This window comes from Brugia malayi, assembly GCF_000002995.4.
Source record: "Brugia malayi strain FR3 genome assembly, contig: Bm_v4_Chr1_scaffold_001, whole genome shotgun sequence".
Taxonomy (NCBI): Eukaryota; Metazoa; Nematoda; class Chromadorea; order Rhabditida; family Onchocercidae; genus Brugia; species Brugia malayi.
In genome coordinates, this window is record NW_025062475.1 from 8216537 (window position 1) to 8233721 (window position 17185).

Here is a 17185-nt window from a genome sequence, read left to right on the forward strand (position 1 = left end):
AAGGTGTGTAACTGGGCAACTTCTTTTAATGGCTTGGGTAAAGCAATTAGATAACTTCTGCAATTCTTTTTTGCCATCCAAAACGATTGATTGGCTAATAATACAGGGATAGTGAATGAATATCGGCACCATTCTACTATTTTGTTTGTTCTTTTGTCCCTAGAGCCTTTTCCGTTAATCTCATTATGTGTATGATAAATGTATGTTCAGTTCATTTTTGGAAAGATTTATGGGTAGATTCTTCAAAAAGCTTTCTCTAGAATTTAAAGAATTTTCTTGTTTTTCTTGCTGGAGAAGTCCTTGTTGTTTTTCATTTAATTGTTAATTTATATATATATATATATATATAGCTAATAAAGCATGAAGGTTATTTAGTCCACAATATATTGTTATTCCCTTCTTGGAAGATAAATTAGCTAGTGAAATATTTAAACTTAGATAAAAAAAAAATGCCTATTTTCTCCCAATTTTATTACCACTGATTGTCTTCTTTGATTTGTCTTTTTTTCCTGAATACCGAAAAGATGCAAATTCGGTATCTTCAAACATTTTTTACTCTGAATTAAAGAAGTACTTCCCTCAGTCACTTGCTATTCAGATATTATCTTCTAAGGCTTTTCAGACTTGTTCAAAAAAATGTTTAATGAAGACAAATCACGAGTGGGAGCAGCTCAACTGCTTCTTTATTTCTTTTTCGAATTGATTGAACCAGTTCCATCGTTCTCTCTTTTAAACTAATTTCTGACAACTCTTTCTTTCATTAATTACTGTCATATCCTGAAGAAAAAAGATTATTTGCTAGTCTATTTAACATTAATAATTGTTTTACACATCTAAATTCATTCCTTCTCTAATGGACAACTTCTAAATAAGATTAAAATTAGATCAAACTCACTGAACTGTACAAACTGTCATTTGACTCCAAAAAGTACCGCTAAAGAAAGTACCGTAATTGTGCTATATGACCATCAAAGAATGGACGGTTCTGAGAAATTGGGAAGAAAAGAAAGCATCGCCTTTCAACTCCTCATTGAAGTACTATCCCTCGGATCAGTTTCCTTTCGTTTTAGTGAATTGTATTTCTCCTTCTCTTCATTGCTCAACATCACCGATACTGATGAAGATGAGGAGTTGAAGTCTTTCATTTCTCATCCTTCTTTATTTTGCATCAGAAGTCATTTCTTGCCTAAGCCTAAATGTGACTGTGAGGACCTAAGCATAAGTCTAATTGTAACCGTGAAGATCTAAACCTAAGTACAAATGTGACTATGAAGCCTAGCCTAAGTGTGATCGTAAAAACCTAAGTACATGTCTAAGTGAAACCATGAAGATCTAAGCCTAAGTGTAACCTGTGGACCTAAGCATAAATATGTATAGATAGTTCTACTGAACTGAACAGATAGATGATATCATCCACCTGTTCAATTACGTGTCATAGTATTTCCTCATTTATTAGAATGACATGTAGGCAGAGGTTCGATGAGGACTCAAACACAGGTGAAATTCGGTGCATATGTGATACCTACCAAGAATATTGGATTCATGTTGGTGCACTTACTACCAGTCTGATGAAGTGACACAGGGTAGTAAGAGATGTTAGGAGTCTACAAGAGCTGAACAGCTAAAAAGAGTATAGGTTCGGTGATTAAGGTTAAAACTTTTTTGGATGTTTAGCTCAGCACATCCTGATAGCTCAATTAGATGTGCTCATTAACCCGGAAGATTACAGGTTTAGTCTTTCCTCAAACCCACTGCCGACCGGTACCTCTCTTGTGCCGCTTCTTCACAGATCCATCCCGATCACGATCACGCCGATGACTAAATCCTTAGCAGTACTTCTTCAGCACAGTAATGTTTGCTTTGTTTTACGCACTACTTTCACGCTTCTATTAACGTCAAACTCTAACCTCTGTATTGATGTAATCCTTCCCCACGTTTGTCATCGCGTCTTCCCACAAATAGGTAAAGGAGCAGAGAGAAGGAGAGAAGCAAAACAGGTAAGTGCCTTACCTATGAGATGATGATGTGTCAGCCTTTTAAGTGTGTAGGAAGACATCTCTTCAAGCATCTGCAGGGAGAGGGAGTGAGAGAGTACGGGACAGAAGGGCAGGGCAAGTTAGTGAGTGCGTGATTACTGAGTGTTCATGTGCCCTTTCTCGTGCATTCCTCTCTGCGTCCCTTACTCTCTCTTTCTCCTTCTCTCCTCTTCCGCTATCTATCCGTACACATACCCTACCACAGGCCCGCATTATGAAGAATCGATAGAGAGCGACTACCAGGTTTTTTTGAGTTTGTTTATTACTGCTCCGGGAGTCGTCATCTGTCGGGAAAGGGTTCGTCCTTAATGGTAGGACGAGCTGTAAAGATTCTGAGGCTTCCGAGAGCTCCTTCTATTGCTTCTACTTCAATTTATTGGCCTTACTGTTTTTAAGTATGTTTTCGCTCGATGAATTTAAATTGCTGACTATCAGTAAGTTGAAATAGGTTAAATTTAGTGGAAATTTGTAGATGAACAGCGATCAGTGTGACGTGCGGAAAACTATTGATCCAAATAATCAAACTCAGAAGACAATGGCTGAAGAAGATTCGGAGCCAAGGATAGCACGGATTCGCGAAAATCTTGTTGGTGAGCTTGTCTTACAGTATTATCAGAGATATATTCATAATCTAGAATTCGGACTGTCTGCTTTAATGTTTTGCAGACACTCCATTTCGTAGTTTTTTCCAGAAACTACTGTACCTGAATTCAAGAGAGGAAGTAAGTCGTTAACGTAAGTGACATCTGGTTTATTTGAAATAAATTGAGAATAAAAACGAGGGGTGAATGCAATGTACGGAATTATGATTATGACAACTTTTAATGTTGACATTCAATAGTCTCATAATTTCTCTTTCAACTGATCATTAGGCCATTTTCATTCTAGTATATTGAACTTATAAGCTTGAGCCGAGATTGGAAACTAGTTAGCTACTCTTAGGAAACTTTCAAGTTATAAGCAGTAAATTAGGGCTTAGATAATACTGATTTTTTCTCGGGACTGACAAAAATCGTTTCCAAGAACGTTGTTATCAATGGACTAGGAGATAATACTCATAGAGATACATTAAGTCGTATTTTTCTTTTCGCTTACTGCTCCCTTCCTCACTATCCATTCATTCCAATCAAATATATTCTTCAGTTAATAAATTTTGAGTGTTAATGAGCGCATAAATAATCTGTAAGTATTGTCTAAGAATATGGTAAGATTATTTGATATTAACTCGTTTTATAGGTCATTAATTATTTTCAATTGTAAATGCGCAAAAATTGTAATTTCAATCCACTTTAGATGAATAAGGTTCTGTCTTTACAACTTATAGTAGGATTCTTGCTTCAATAAGTTTCTGCTTAAAAGTTAAATTGTTGAAGTTGTTTGTTTCATCACTCCAAAAAAGCTTCAGGTGCTTTCACTTTGGCTTAGGTTTTACAAATCAGTAATTTTGATAATGTAACTTCCAAAAATGCTTTAAAACAAAAACTAAATTTCATAAATTACTATTCTCTTCCACTCAGAGATACTATCCTTTTAAAAATATTACCTGACATCGAAAAAGAAGTGCAGAAGCTCTCAAGCTTTGAAAAATATTGCAGATGGTCTTGGTCCATTTGATGTGATGGCTGATATTATTGTCGGCTCGCAACATGGTCCGAATAATTCTGGTCTATTTGGCGTTGTTCAGTCACCAATTAGGCCAATACGTCCATCTTTTGTGCCATCATCATCAGCGTCAGAGTCACATTTGACTGCTACTCAAATGGCACAGGTTATATATTTTTCTAAAGAAAATTTCTTAAATCCAATGGATTGAGGTTTGTTTTGTGAGAAATATTTCTTATGATTGCTTTCAGCGCTTCAAGATTAAAACAAATTATATATGCTGGAGGATTATTTCCAGGCTAAAATGAGAAAAAGGTAAAGCTTAGAGGGATATTTTTAAAAAAAGTTAGAAGAAAAAAAATTTATGGTTAATTATGATTTTTATTTAGAAGATGCAGTGTATTATTGATGCACCATTATCAACGATTCATACTAATCTTCCGTTTAAAAAGGTTTATTTACCAATTTTTGATATCATATAGTAGTTACTTTTCTTCCTAGAAGTGAACTATTAAAGAAACAAATTTAGGAGGAGGAGTAGGAAAGGTATAGGGACCAATACCTGAGTTGCTTATAACAAATAAAACGCCGATATTTGAAAACATCTAATTTGTTGGGTTCTCGAAATTGTTAAGCTGCAACTTTTGAAGTTATATTGGTGCGTATGTTCCAATGATATATTTTTCTGGGCCTAATAATATAAAATGCGGAGTGAAATGCATTGTCTTCCTTTCATGATATAATTTAGTTACTTTATTCGTGACTTCGACTAACTGGTTGTTTCATCTGTGTTAAATAAATGTGAAGTTCAGAATCAAGAACGGAAAAGTAATTCAGTTAGAGGTTCAAAAGCAGTTGTATCGTCTGCTAACTTCATGAATACTCACATTGATAGCAGCAGATCCTCGATAACCTCAAGTCATGACGATGATAGTTCATGTAGGAAAAGGAAAAAGAGAAGGTCAGCAAATTGGTTATTCGGTACTTGGCTTTTGTTAAGCTATCTTTTTGTCTTTACTTTTCTACTGCGGGCAAATTTGAAGGTAAATAGAAACTAAATCATTTCGTAAAACAATTTTGCAGAAGTGTTTGCAACAATACAGACACTGAAAATTGGCAGAAACCATGCACAAGCAATGCAGCAAAAGTAAATGTTTTGACTTATTATAAATTAAAGAGAGGAAATGTTTGGAGAACTTTAAAAATATTGTGTATGACAAGCAAGGGACGAAGATGCTAGTGCATCAACATTTGAGCATCGAGCACAAGGGGATGTGGATCTTTAGTGATTTGGTAATGTTTTCTATAAGATATAACCTGTAGTTTAATTAATTTTGTTGAACAGTTTTGACTTGAAAAGAATTTGAATAATTAAGGCTCATTTCGAATTTAATGGAGATTACTGCGGGGTGTAGTATGTGACTTGATTTTTCAGTTCTTTAAGTGGATGTTTGATAGCATCGAACTAATATTTGAAGCAGTATTGTGACTTTAATTTCTCAATTTTTCAGATAGAATGTAATGACAGTGGAATAACGATCAGTGAATTATTTGGTGAAGAAAAAGTGAAAAATGGAAATGCAAAAAAGCGACATATCGATATGTTGAAAAATATGGAGAAAAAAATGGTTAAATGGGAAAAGGAAGAGCAAGAAAGCCCAGATTCTGGATATGCTGATGAAATAAATGATCAAAATCGGGAACAGTTTCATCGACCGTAATTATCCTTTCCTACAAAATACAGTTTGTAACCGGGGTTAATTGATACTCAGTTACTGGTAATTTTAAAAAGGCAGAATTGGTTTTCTAAACTCCAAGACCCTTATGAGTAAGCCAAATGACCAGGCGAAAAATGATCATATATTATGTCCTTTTTTTTTTTCATGCTGATTTTCGTATCTTGGACTTTTTCTGTGATGGTTCATGGGGATGGTAATTGGTTTATTAGGCCAAACTTGAGTAAAGCGAGGTGTTTGGCTACTTAATATCTTCAGATACGATGAGATATGATTAGGTTTATTGTATTACCATGAGAAAGAGTTTTTTTTTTTTTTTTTTTAATCAAACAAATGTTCTCAGCAAATACAAAACTTCAGATAAATGAGAGTGTTATGTTTTATATTAACTTCAGGTGTTTGCAAACTATTATTGGTGAACTGGGTCATATTTCACCACTTTTAACTCCACCACGACAGCCGCAAAAAAGTGACAGTCTAACACTTCCAGTAATCATAAATCTTGACCGTTTGGATTCAGCGCAGCTCTTACAAATCAAGAATGTGTTAATCAAGAATGCTCCTGCTGTTAGTTTTTTAAGCGATATCTGGCATTTACTGTTAAAACTCACAATATATGTAACTTAACTAGATTATTTTTGAATGACTAATTTCTCAATGGAATAAATTGTACAAAGATATGTCATATGTCATAATGAATCTTATTCTATAGCAGTGGATGGTTTTCTAAACGTAATAAATTCACACCACTGAAAAGAAGTGAAGAGTGAACTTCCTAGGGATAAACCGGTATAAAAAAAGAAATAAGTCGCAGGTATGATAGTGTTTTAAATAAAAATCTCAACCAGTGACATACCAGCATCTATGTTAACTTCGTACAAATTTGCTGTTGTTACAGTTTTTGTCAACAGTTGCTCTACCGAGCTGTGTTCTATCGCCTCCAATGCGACCAACATCAAGAAACGAAGGAGATAGAACGCCGCGACTTTGCGATTCGGATTTTAAATCTATTTCAAAAATGGACAACATTAATAGCAGATATAAAAAACAAATCGTTCATAGTGCAGGTGCAACGCCGTCGTCATCATCTACGAAAGATTTCAGAAAGGTATGTAAATTCGAAAGTAGAAATATCATTTTAATTTAATATTTTCTTAATCTGGAAAACAGTGACAACCAGTTTCTTTTTCATCTGTCACTTTTTATCATCGAAAACTGAGGACATCCAGACAAGCCATTATTTTTTCCTTTGATTATCAAGTTTATAGCAACTAATAGGATAGCATAAGTGAACCATCTTTCTCATCATTTCAATCTTAATGACTTGAAAGTTCCAATCACTGGACGGAAAAAGGTCGGATTTTTGATATTTTTGTTTTTGAAAAAGGAAAAAGTCGAGATTAATACTAAGAATAGTACATAAATGTTTCCCTTTTAGAGATTGCAATGTTACTCAGAAGTTTAGAAACTCATTCTTTTGTGACCTAGTCGAAGCAGCAAGAGTGTATTAGCAATTCCTACTAGAATTTTCTGAACAACTGAAAAGCTTGGAGATTATTATAAATTGTAGAACTAGCAAAAATTGGGTTAGAATTTGTTCATTGTAAATTGTTTATAATCATAATCCAAAACAAAACTTTTTTGTGATCTACAGGAAAATATTCCATATTGTGGTTCAGCATCTAGTATTGATCGGAAACACGAATTGGGTGCATTAAAAAATGATGACCTCAAAATTACGCTTGTTAAGGTTTGCTTTTTGCCTTTAGACCGCCAGTTTTTCTTTGATATAAATTATATTTAATTGGGTGAAATTTCAGTATCTTACTGATATGGGTTTTTTGCATATGATTGGTAGCATTGATAAACAAACAATCTAATTAGTTCATCTAACATTATCAGTATTTAATACTAATAATGTTAGATGAATCTCCGTTCTACAACAGTTTTGATTTTGAGGTCATCATTTTTCCTTACAATAATAGTTGTTGAGAGTGAACTTCATAATATCAAAGTCTAAAAACTTCACTGTTCCAGTAGATCTAAAAAAATTTAACGGAGTAATTTGATGGCCAGCTAAGCAATCAATCAATGATAATGAAATAATTGTTTTGGAATGATTAGATTTTCAGAAATTTATCAAACAATGCGACAAAACACACGTTACCGTATCTGTCACCACCAAAATCAAGGAAAGCGAAAAAAGGAATAAAAAAACCAACTCAGCCCCTCCAAGCAACGGTGAACAATTGCCAAACACTTCTAAGCTGGGAAAAAAATTCTCTCAGCTGAAATCTGTTTTACACGTATCAACTGGTAAGCCGGATGATGATGTGAAAGAGAAAGACAAGATAGGATGCTTGGATAATGAGCACTCCAGAGAGAAAGAGAAATCTGTTGCATCTCGCGCGAAAAACTATAACGGACTAAATGATCAGTTTGGTGGTGGTACCGTGATAACACAGCAACTGCGCGAATCAAAGAAAAAACAAATGGATGATGCTGCCATAATTATTACTACTAATAATAATATGCAAGTCGATAACGTACGAATTAAAGTTGCAAAAAATTCGAAATGCAAAGACGGTGAGGTGCCACCAACAAAGAAGTGTAAAAAGGACATAAATGTGGGCAGTAAATCTGGAATACAGGTAAATGGTTTTATTCTTACTGAGACTGTTAATTAGCATGGAAATTATTGTTGAGAGAAAATGCTCTGTCAGCATATTGAGAAAATACACACGTGACCTCTGTCAACTTGCAAATCTTTTTTGCAGTTCTTTCATTCAGTTGGCTTCAAAATCTTTTTCTTCAACCCACCTTTTCTGCTTTTTTCCAAAGCAAAATTTCAAACATTTGTTATATAAATTTCAGGAAGTTGGCGATGATTTTGTTTGCTACAGAAATCGTGTAGCACCAACAAAAAAGACAGTACTGGAAAAGAATGATAATGGTTCATATAAATGCGCAAATTACTATCTGGATGAAGTTGCCCGTCCCTTAAAACACAGAGCTGACAAAGAGGTAAACTAGTAAATCTTAGTAATTTCATAAAGTCCTTTTTTATTCTATATTTATATCATAAACTTTGAAATTTGACGAATTTCTTAGAGTGGTGACTACGTACGAAAAACTCTTGCTTATATGGATGCCGCTGTGTATTTCATACTTTCATCAGCTACTGAACGAGAAAACAGACAACGGCAGTATACCATAGCACGCGATAGTGCTGAATTGATGAAGTGAGCTTTGGATTTGAAGCTCTCAGTTTTCCGAATGATTTTTTCGTAAATCAAACTTAGTATTGGAGAATTGAGCCTTGACTTACTCAAAGTCTTATCAACGATGTTATCCGGTACTTTTTTGAAAGGCATAGTGGAATGATTAAAGTTCTCTGCGTTTTTTTTTTTTTTTTTAAATTACTGATTCTTAAAATTGTCCCGAACTGCCACATATTTGGGAACCCTGGCCATACCTTAAACAGTATTATAATTTGACTAATTTTTGATCAACTGGTCAATTTCTTATAATGGTATCAAAATCGCCTTCAGAACGATTATCAAGTGGTCAGGTGCATCAGCAGCTAGTCTCTCATCACTGGAACGGCATTTCATTAGTCGATTCAGAATATTATCTTTTCGGGTTCAAGCTGTGCTAAATTACTATCTCTATTCACTTAAGATAGGAGTAAGTTTGTTGTTACATCTCTAATGTTATCAACATTATAAACAAGAATTAATATTTCGTCTTACCTTCATACCTTAGTAGTTTGGATTAATTTATCTCATTAAATTGTATCGGTTTTGTCCTTCTGTTCCTTACTGATTATTGTTATGCATGCCAAAAAATCATTTCCAGTGCATTGACGCATCTAAAGCTACATTTTGAAATATGAGTCTTGGTACCTAAGAAATTCCAGACTTTAATATGGTTGACATTGCTGATAAGTACAGGTTGATGAGTTTTAACATCTTCGGTAAAATCGAAGATTTGTTCAAAGGTGGCTTCAGTCTATATATAATGTGATTTTTAGTATTCTGATATGATGCCATTTAATTCATGCTTATTCTTTAAGAATTTTGAATTTCTAAATATTCAGAGTTGTATGTCCAATTTTGGTGCATTGACGAAATGGGAACCACAGCTAATTGAATTGGACGCTGCAGCAATGCGCAATGATGGTGCTGCATCAGTCAGTTCGCAGGGTGGTTCATCTGCCAATACAGAAACTCCTTCACCGGCTTCATCAACTAACAGTGGTCATGGCGAACGTCAGAGGGAAGTGAGTTATTTGAACATCATCGCGACAAAAGAATCACCTGAAGAATCTTTGGGTCTGAAAAAAATATTCTGGATTTTAAAAGTGACTGTAGAACTTGGTAGACAGGCAGCGCAATTTCGAATTAAAATATAGTGTCTGAACGCACTGAGCTGTGTTCACTACTTTTGTTTTTAAAAGAAATTCGTTCTAGATCAATGTTCCAATTTCTATTTATCAAGTGCAACGTTCGCAGCTTAGCATACTTCATCATTTGATGTGGTCTGATCGGTTGTGGAAACAGACATCAACCAAAATGAACAGCTACGAACAAGGTTATTTATAAAAATCATAGAAAATCTCTTTTTCAATTGCTCTGCATGCAGATATGATGCTGTATTTTTATTTGATGAGAGTGAGCAAAACAGTTAAGGACTTTTTGGATCGGGCAGGATATTCTACATTTTAGATTAAATTAAGCACATATTTAAAATGGCTTAGATGAGAATCCAAAATTTTTTGCATTTTTAACATGTCTAGATCGGTTTTTGATTTTGTATTTCTTCTGCAGAGATGGTAAAACATTTGGACCAAATATGTGGACCGCTTACTGTTGACTTAAGCTTACATTCATTATCAGAATATCTGGCTACAGCAGTAGCATGGCTTCGTGCGGAATATCGAGCAGAAAAGGAACGATTATCACCGTCGTCATAGTAGACGAGTTTTCTATCATATAAAGTCTAATTATGCAGGGTATTATTTTCGTGTAACTCTCGTAATCATTATTCTTTTTGTCACATCCATTTTTGCACCTTGTAAAAATCTACCCCGCTTGAATATTTAATTAATGATGGACAATTATAAGGAAATTGTTTGCTTAATTTGGTGCAAGAATTTAGAATGTTTCCGAATGGAATGAGTAGTGAAATTTTAAATTATTACTTTCGCTGATTTATTGTTTTCATTTACTTCGATTTTGGTTCTTAATTTTAATTTGCCAGTCCAGAAGTGCATCCTTTGTCAGTCTTCATTCATATGTTTTTACGAATTATTTTTTGTACATATAAGTTTATTAGATTGTTTGTACAAGATCCACTCAGAGAGGAAGAATCTCTATGATGTTTTCCCACTCAATTTGTGGGTTATCTTTCATTTGAATCATTAATTTATTCAAGGAAAGATGTTGGTCTATGAATATTGATTTTGTGGTGTACAAATCATCTTAATATTTTTGGCTGAAATCATGGTTTTAGTGCTTTTTTATGTGTTTGTAGATGTTTTAATTTCAGATTGTTTTGGTGAAAGATTAGCTATATTTTTGTTTCCTTATTTTACAATTTCGGATTCTTTGTTTTACATTTGTGACGATGGTTCATATTATATATGTTATCAAATTTAAATCTTTTGTTTTAAAGACATTTTGCTAGGCAGCTGATTCTTACTTTTAGTTCTGAATTTTTTAAATGTTTAAATTTCCCATTTTCAATTTAATAATGTGAATTATTGTACATATTCTGCATTATTCAATGATTTTGAGATAGTTTATGAAGCAGTTAGTTTTTTTAACTATTTTTTGAAAAAAGTAATAGAATTAATTATATGATTATATGCCTCAGAAGGTTCTCGTGATAAGACTGTCAGAAGAATTGAAAATTTGCTTTATTGTCTGAAATTGGGCTCAGTTTTACTGGCTATAATTATTTGACTACTAGCAAATAGATTGACAAAATATTATGCTGTTTAGAAAATAATCTGGAAGCGATGCTTTGGTATCTGGCACAAGATCTGAGGATTTTTATTTTCTGAGGCATATGAAGTTCCGCTGTTACGAAAGCATTGATATTTTCATAAAGCTGGATTATATGGATTGGTTTAAGATTGATTACTTCTCCTTTCCATCTCATTCATTGTGATATTTTGTAAGTTGTATCAAAGTTCCATTCTGGGTATTGGGTTTTTTTCTTCATCTTTGGCAGCTCCCTTTATTTAAATTGTATAAAAGTTCACATTTTTTATTCCCTAATGTTGCCATCTTATGGATTTTTCCGTGAAAAACCGAAGTTCAAATTTTATTTGCTTAGCGAGTGTTGTAGAAGCTTTCTCTAGATGTAATTCTGGTAGTAAATTAAACTCCTGTCAGTTGTGGGAGGATGATTTTTCGCTGATTAAAATAACATTTAATGGAATCACATATACTCCATCCAGTTATGGATTTTTTTCATAAATTATGTTAGTTTAAACAGAATTTTGGTTGTGAGGTTCTTTAGCTAACGGGTGATCGGTATTTCTATATTTTTATAGTTTACTGATATGTATGAACTGATTAGGTTATGCGAGATTATGCATGAGTAGTAGGTTATTTGGTGAATGTTTGCTTTGTAATGGAATTGTCCATCCCCTAATTTATGCTCTTTACTCTTTCTTTTTAAAATAGTGCCAATAATCGGTAATCTTTCAGTTTCTATGGTTTTTTGATAGTTGTTTCACCTAAAATATGACCATAATTGCCAAAACGTTTTTGGCAATTATATTTTTTTCAGCGATAGTACACTCTTTGACAAATTATGTGTATGAAGAATGTTCACGTGCTTTCATTCATTGTTTTTTTTTTTTCTTTTTTTTTTACATCGTAGAAATTCGTATATCCGTCCTTTTATTTTCGAAATTCAGTCGGCTATGCAATTTTATAGGAAATTTTAACGAAATGAATCTGCACTTTTCCGTTTCGTGTGGCGTCATATCACTTACTTAGTTTCCGTTCAGTTTGTGATATTGGGATGTGGTTCGAAACCCGAAAGTTCTTGTTTTTCCTTTTGCAGTGGTATTGTATTAAGTCTTATCTTGCTATGCTCTCAAACTCACTTCTTGAAATATTTTTTTAATCCCGATTTAATTTATTTCCTCTAAGTTACTAAAACATTTTGATTCAAATCTGGAAATTGACAAATTGTTTCGAATCGTTTGTGTTTAAATTTTTATATCATTACAATACTTTGTTGTCGCTTTACATGGTTCATCGGATACTTTTCTATCCTTTCCTCTTCTGGAAATTTTGTTCTATAAAGGTTATTGGACGTTCAACAGGCATTTTTGAAACATGAAGTTCAGTCTCTTTGTGGTATTTTAATAAAGCGCAAAACACTATACGTTCGTTAAATTCTGTATTATTACATATGTATTTGAAGTTTGTACCTTTATGTTTGAGATAAAAGCTTATCAGTTCCAACTGATTTTGGGCGTGTATGTGGATGGCTGAAACATGAAATATTTCCTTGCGTTTTCACCGCATTCAGTGTGATTGTTGAACAGGGATAGAGGGCACTGTCGTCATACTGGTAAAATTTCAATGACTCTATTGCATTCACCTTTCGGAATTGCATACGAAACTCTGTTGAATAGAAAAATCGAAAGAAGCTTGCAAAGTGATATTAGAAAGCGAATTTGCATTTAGAAAACTTCCCCTATGAAAAGTATTCACGTCTCAAATGAATTCATTCATCTCTTTGTGGGAAACCGAGTAGCAGTACCGCCCAACACGACAGGCTGCACCACGTATTTCTCAAGATTTTGAAGTTAATGAAGTCGAGGGGCTGAATACAATACCAACCCAATAGATTCCTCAATGTTTGGGAATTTATGCAATATTTGAATAGAACGGCTGCGAAATTATAATTTTATCATAGTGCACAATTTTACTCGCTGAAAAACAATAGACCCTACCAAAACGAAAACTTAGAACTGTAAGTACGATACTACATAAGTAATGGAAAAGTGGGAATAAAAAGAAATCTAAAGATAGTATTCAAGCAGTTATAAGAAAACTTATCATCGCTTTTCGAAACCACCACGAAAGATTGTGGGACTATAACACATCTTTAGGAATCACTACATATTCCATTTCTGTTTCTCTTTATCATTTATATTCATTTCTGTTAAAACAAGTGAAATAAAAGACATAAGAAAAAATTAATACAAACAGCGACTCAGGAAACAATGTATTCATAAGAATAGCAGTGCTTTGAACTTGTATTTACAATCCACATTTTATAACTGCCAATTATAGATCAAAGTTTTTCACTATAACAAGGAAAACAACAAAAATTAATGAATATATACACCTGAGTGTATTGGTACCGAAAATGCAAGTGAGATTTGCTGCTGCATTTTGTCAAAATTATCTGCTTACTCAATTCTATATCGCGTGTTTTAGTAGGAAATGAACAACTAGATTAGCATTAAAGACACAAAATCTTGCTTTTGAGCTTTCCGTTTTCTCTATTTTCATCCGTCGTCTGTACATAAAATCCTATTACTGCAGGTGTACCAAATACACTTCACGTGATAAAAACTTTTCTATTTATTTGTATGAAACTTCCAAATAATGCTGAAGACTTTTCAAGCCTCGGCACATTCATCATTCACTTCTTGTGACTGGACCATTTGTTGGGCATGTGCTGGCGGTACTCCCATTTGCATCATTCCACTGGTTGGAACACCCTCTACTGTTGTCATCATAGGCATTTTCATGGATGTTATCGTTTGCACTGGTGTTCCTTTGTAATTTCGCATCTCCTATACATTAAATTCACAAACTCTAGATTCTATAACTTAAAAAAAAACAATGGGACCAGTTAAATACACTTAAGATAGTTATATTTCTTCTCTTTTGATCACCACACACCTTTTTAAACAAATTATCTGGAACTGTTTTACTGCGATAAAAAGAGTAAAAGTAGATATTCGGATAATATATAACAAAATAAACGAATCTGCAAAATCCTTTCAAAAATTCTATGCTTTATTTTATATCTTCACAGGTTTATCTAGGTAAGATTAAAAATGTAATACCTCAGCGTATCGCTCTTTATCTTCAAGTGCTTTTCGTTCGTACACAGCTCGTTCCTCCTCACCCAATGCTTTCCAGAAACGACCCAACTCTTGTGCAACCTGACCAACTTTCCACTCAGGATGTTGTTGTTGCACCTCAGGCCGCTTATCATGGGAGAAGAAAAAGAAGGCGGATCTAAAATTCACACTTAAACCATTTAGATTTTGTTTTGCATTAAAAGTTTAAACTTACGATTAGAACCATAATCTCGAATCTTAAGCAAAATGATTCGGATTTTATTAAAACTACTATTCTTTAGAAACAAAAATGGTTGATTTTAACAATTGGAAGGTTGAAATGTCAAGTTACAAGGCTCGTTTTGGCGCATTCGGATCTTTCTTGACACGCTTCCGTTTACGTAACGCATCCTCCCCACCATATGCAGCAACTTCAGCTTGATAGCGTTCTGCATCTTTTTGTGCCAACTCAAAGAACCTCCGTTTTTCATCATCGGACATAGTCTACAAATGAAACAATAAATATAGTGCAACACCACAAATTTACATACTCTTCTTCATTCAGACAACCTAATATGAAAAAATTATAGAATTTTCTGATCGCACCTTACCCAGCAGAAAAATTCTTCCCTACCAAAACCATTCTAAAGTTCTTTCGAGTTGAAACTGGCACAAATTTACACAGTTCGGAATCTCAAATCGTGAGGAAACTGATATCCGCGTCTGATGCTATTAATTAGCATGATTGAATTCCAAGGTTTCTGGTAAGCTTTGTAAGTTTCACTGAAAGTCCCACCTATCTACCATATGCGGTCCCATTCACTTGGTTAGATTATAAATAGACTATAATAGGTTAAAAAGGTTACCTTCCATTTCTCTGAACATTTTTTGCTTATTTCAGTCACTTGAACATTTTCGTTTGGATATTTCTTTTTATGCTCTTCATAACACATTTTCACAAAGAATCCATATGGTGATGTCTTGCCACGTACTGGCGGTTTCGCTGATTCTCGCATTCTTCTTTGATCAAAAATGATTGCCTACAAAATTTTGAAACTTATTCAAAACAAATGAGATAAGAGTGGATCTGAACAAATAGGACCGTAAACAGAGTGAACAAGGCAAACGCATAAAAGGAAAACTTTCTAGGATCTGCATAATATTAACGAGGAGGAAAGTGACTGGATAGTTTTTTCAAGTAAATCTTCTGTAGCCAAATACTTGTAAGAAATACGCAAACACGATCAACTTCAATGATCTTGTTTTTTACTAGAACTTTTTAAGCTCACTAATTTACATATTTTAGATAGAAAAAACTTCCAATAATCCCAATTTTATCAGTTTCATTTTTCACATGATGTTAATGTATAGTAAAATCTAGAAATCAATGATTAGCAGCTGTCAACAATATGCATGAAATCACCATTGCAAAGGATCAAATCAACCAGGTATGAACAAGCTAATTCTTGAATTACCACCCAGTATTATAGTCCAATAATCTATGAAATAATTGGTCTTCCAGTTATCAGTTTTCAACAAGTTTTAAAACAAATACTGCTTGGTCAAATATAAGAAGGAGAAATGTCTGATTGAAAGTGGACTTTAACTGACATTCTAATTAAAAAAATAAACAAATCCTTTCATTACAGTTTCATTCAGCCATCTAAATCAGTTTATGACCTAACTCTATCGCTTCCGAAGCTTAGTAAAACTGAGTGTTTTCATTTCTTATTCTTGAAATTCTTTTCTTTTTATAAATCAGCTGATTTTGGAGCTTTAAAATATTTAGAACCTAATACAAACTGACGAAATATTTAGCAGCAATTTTTGAACGAACATGATTAGACTGTTGTTTAATATAGCTAATGTCAAATTCGTGATACTCCTTTCTAAGATTAAGCTTTCAACTGTTGAAAGGAGAAGAGTCGCTTCACTCTCAAATTGTTAACAATGAATTCCAAAGTTCCGAAATAATACGAAAAGAATTATTTAAATTGCCAGTTACTCCATGCTGCATCGACACAAGTGAACTGAAATGAGTAGTTGAATGAGTGACTGATAGATATTTGTAGGTTAAATTCGGGAACTAGCCTTCTAAAATTTCTGTTCAATAGCTCTTGGAAACGTGAAGCTGTTCGTTCATACTTTCTGCCAGTCTACCCTTCACTTTGAACTCTATCAAAAGCAAGTAACACAACCTATCTATGAAAGAGTCAAGTTGATCTTCAATTCTCCTTAATTAGCTCCAACGCGAAGTGTCCCCTACATTGCATGCTAATTTCAATCTTATCAAGTTTCAATTACAACCACATTAGCAGTCTTTGCTGATAGCATGTTTTGATCTCATCGTTTTGCAGTCTCCCCTCGATAGCTGAGACAAGGATTTCTTCCCATATCCTTTCGGAAGATCTCGTAAAGATCTGGAGCAGCCTTCAAAGTGATATCTTCGATTTTGTGTTTCAAACAGAACTAGGTGAAACCAAATAATCTGCAAATTAGAAAAGAAAATTGGAGAGATTCGAAAGACTTTGTAAATATGCCCAAAACTTATTTATCTGACCCCCTTCGTACGTACTTTTGCTAATAATCGGAACTACCGGACAATAAATAAGCAAAGGATCAGGAATGGAAATTTCGGTAAAAGAAACTTTCCTTCTCACTGCTAGCAATACTATCGAACTTCAACATTGATCAGAAATATGACT

General features: G+C 33.8%; 2 protein-coding genes across 2 annotated transcripts; one reads left to right on the forward strand and one right to left on the reverse strand.

Annotated features, from left to right (window-relative positions):
* Window positions 1–2508: 2508 nt before the first annotated feature.
* Bm10839 (Uncharacterized protein) lies at window positions 2509–10349 on the forward strand (the record flags this gene model as incomplete). Its single annotated transcript, XM_043077113.1, has 16 exons — window positions 2509–2626; window positions 3632–3804; window positions 4028–4090; window positions 4451–4599; window positions 4722–4785; window positions 5150–5355; window positions 5770–5941; window positions 6273–6482; window positions 7029–7124; window positions 7507–8025; window positions 8249–8398; window positions 8486–8616; window positions 8926–9061; window positions 9474–9656; window positions 9847–9967; window positions 10204–10349. The coding sequence occupies 16 exons, from the start codon at window positions 2509–2511 to the stop codon at window positions 10347–10349; spliced, it is 2637 nt and encodes an 878-aa protein (XP_042933047.1).
* Window positions 10350–14030: 3681 nt separating this feature from the next.
* Bma-hmg-1.2 (Uncharacterized protein) lies at window positions 14031–15496 on the reverse strand (the record flags this gene model as incomplete). Its single annotated transcript, XM_001900467.2, has 4 exons — window positions 14031–14207; window positions 14484–14658; window positions 14833–14984; window positions 15347–15496. The coding sequence occupies 4 exons, from the start codon at window positions 15494–15496 to the stop codon at window positions 14031–14033; spliced, it is 654 nt and encodes a 217-aa protein (XP_001900502.2).
* Window positions 15497–17185: the final 1689 nt, after the last annotated feature.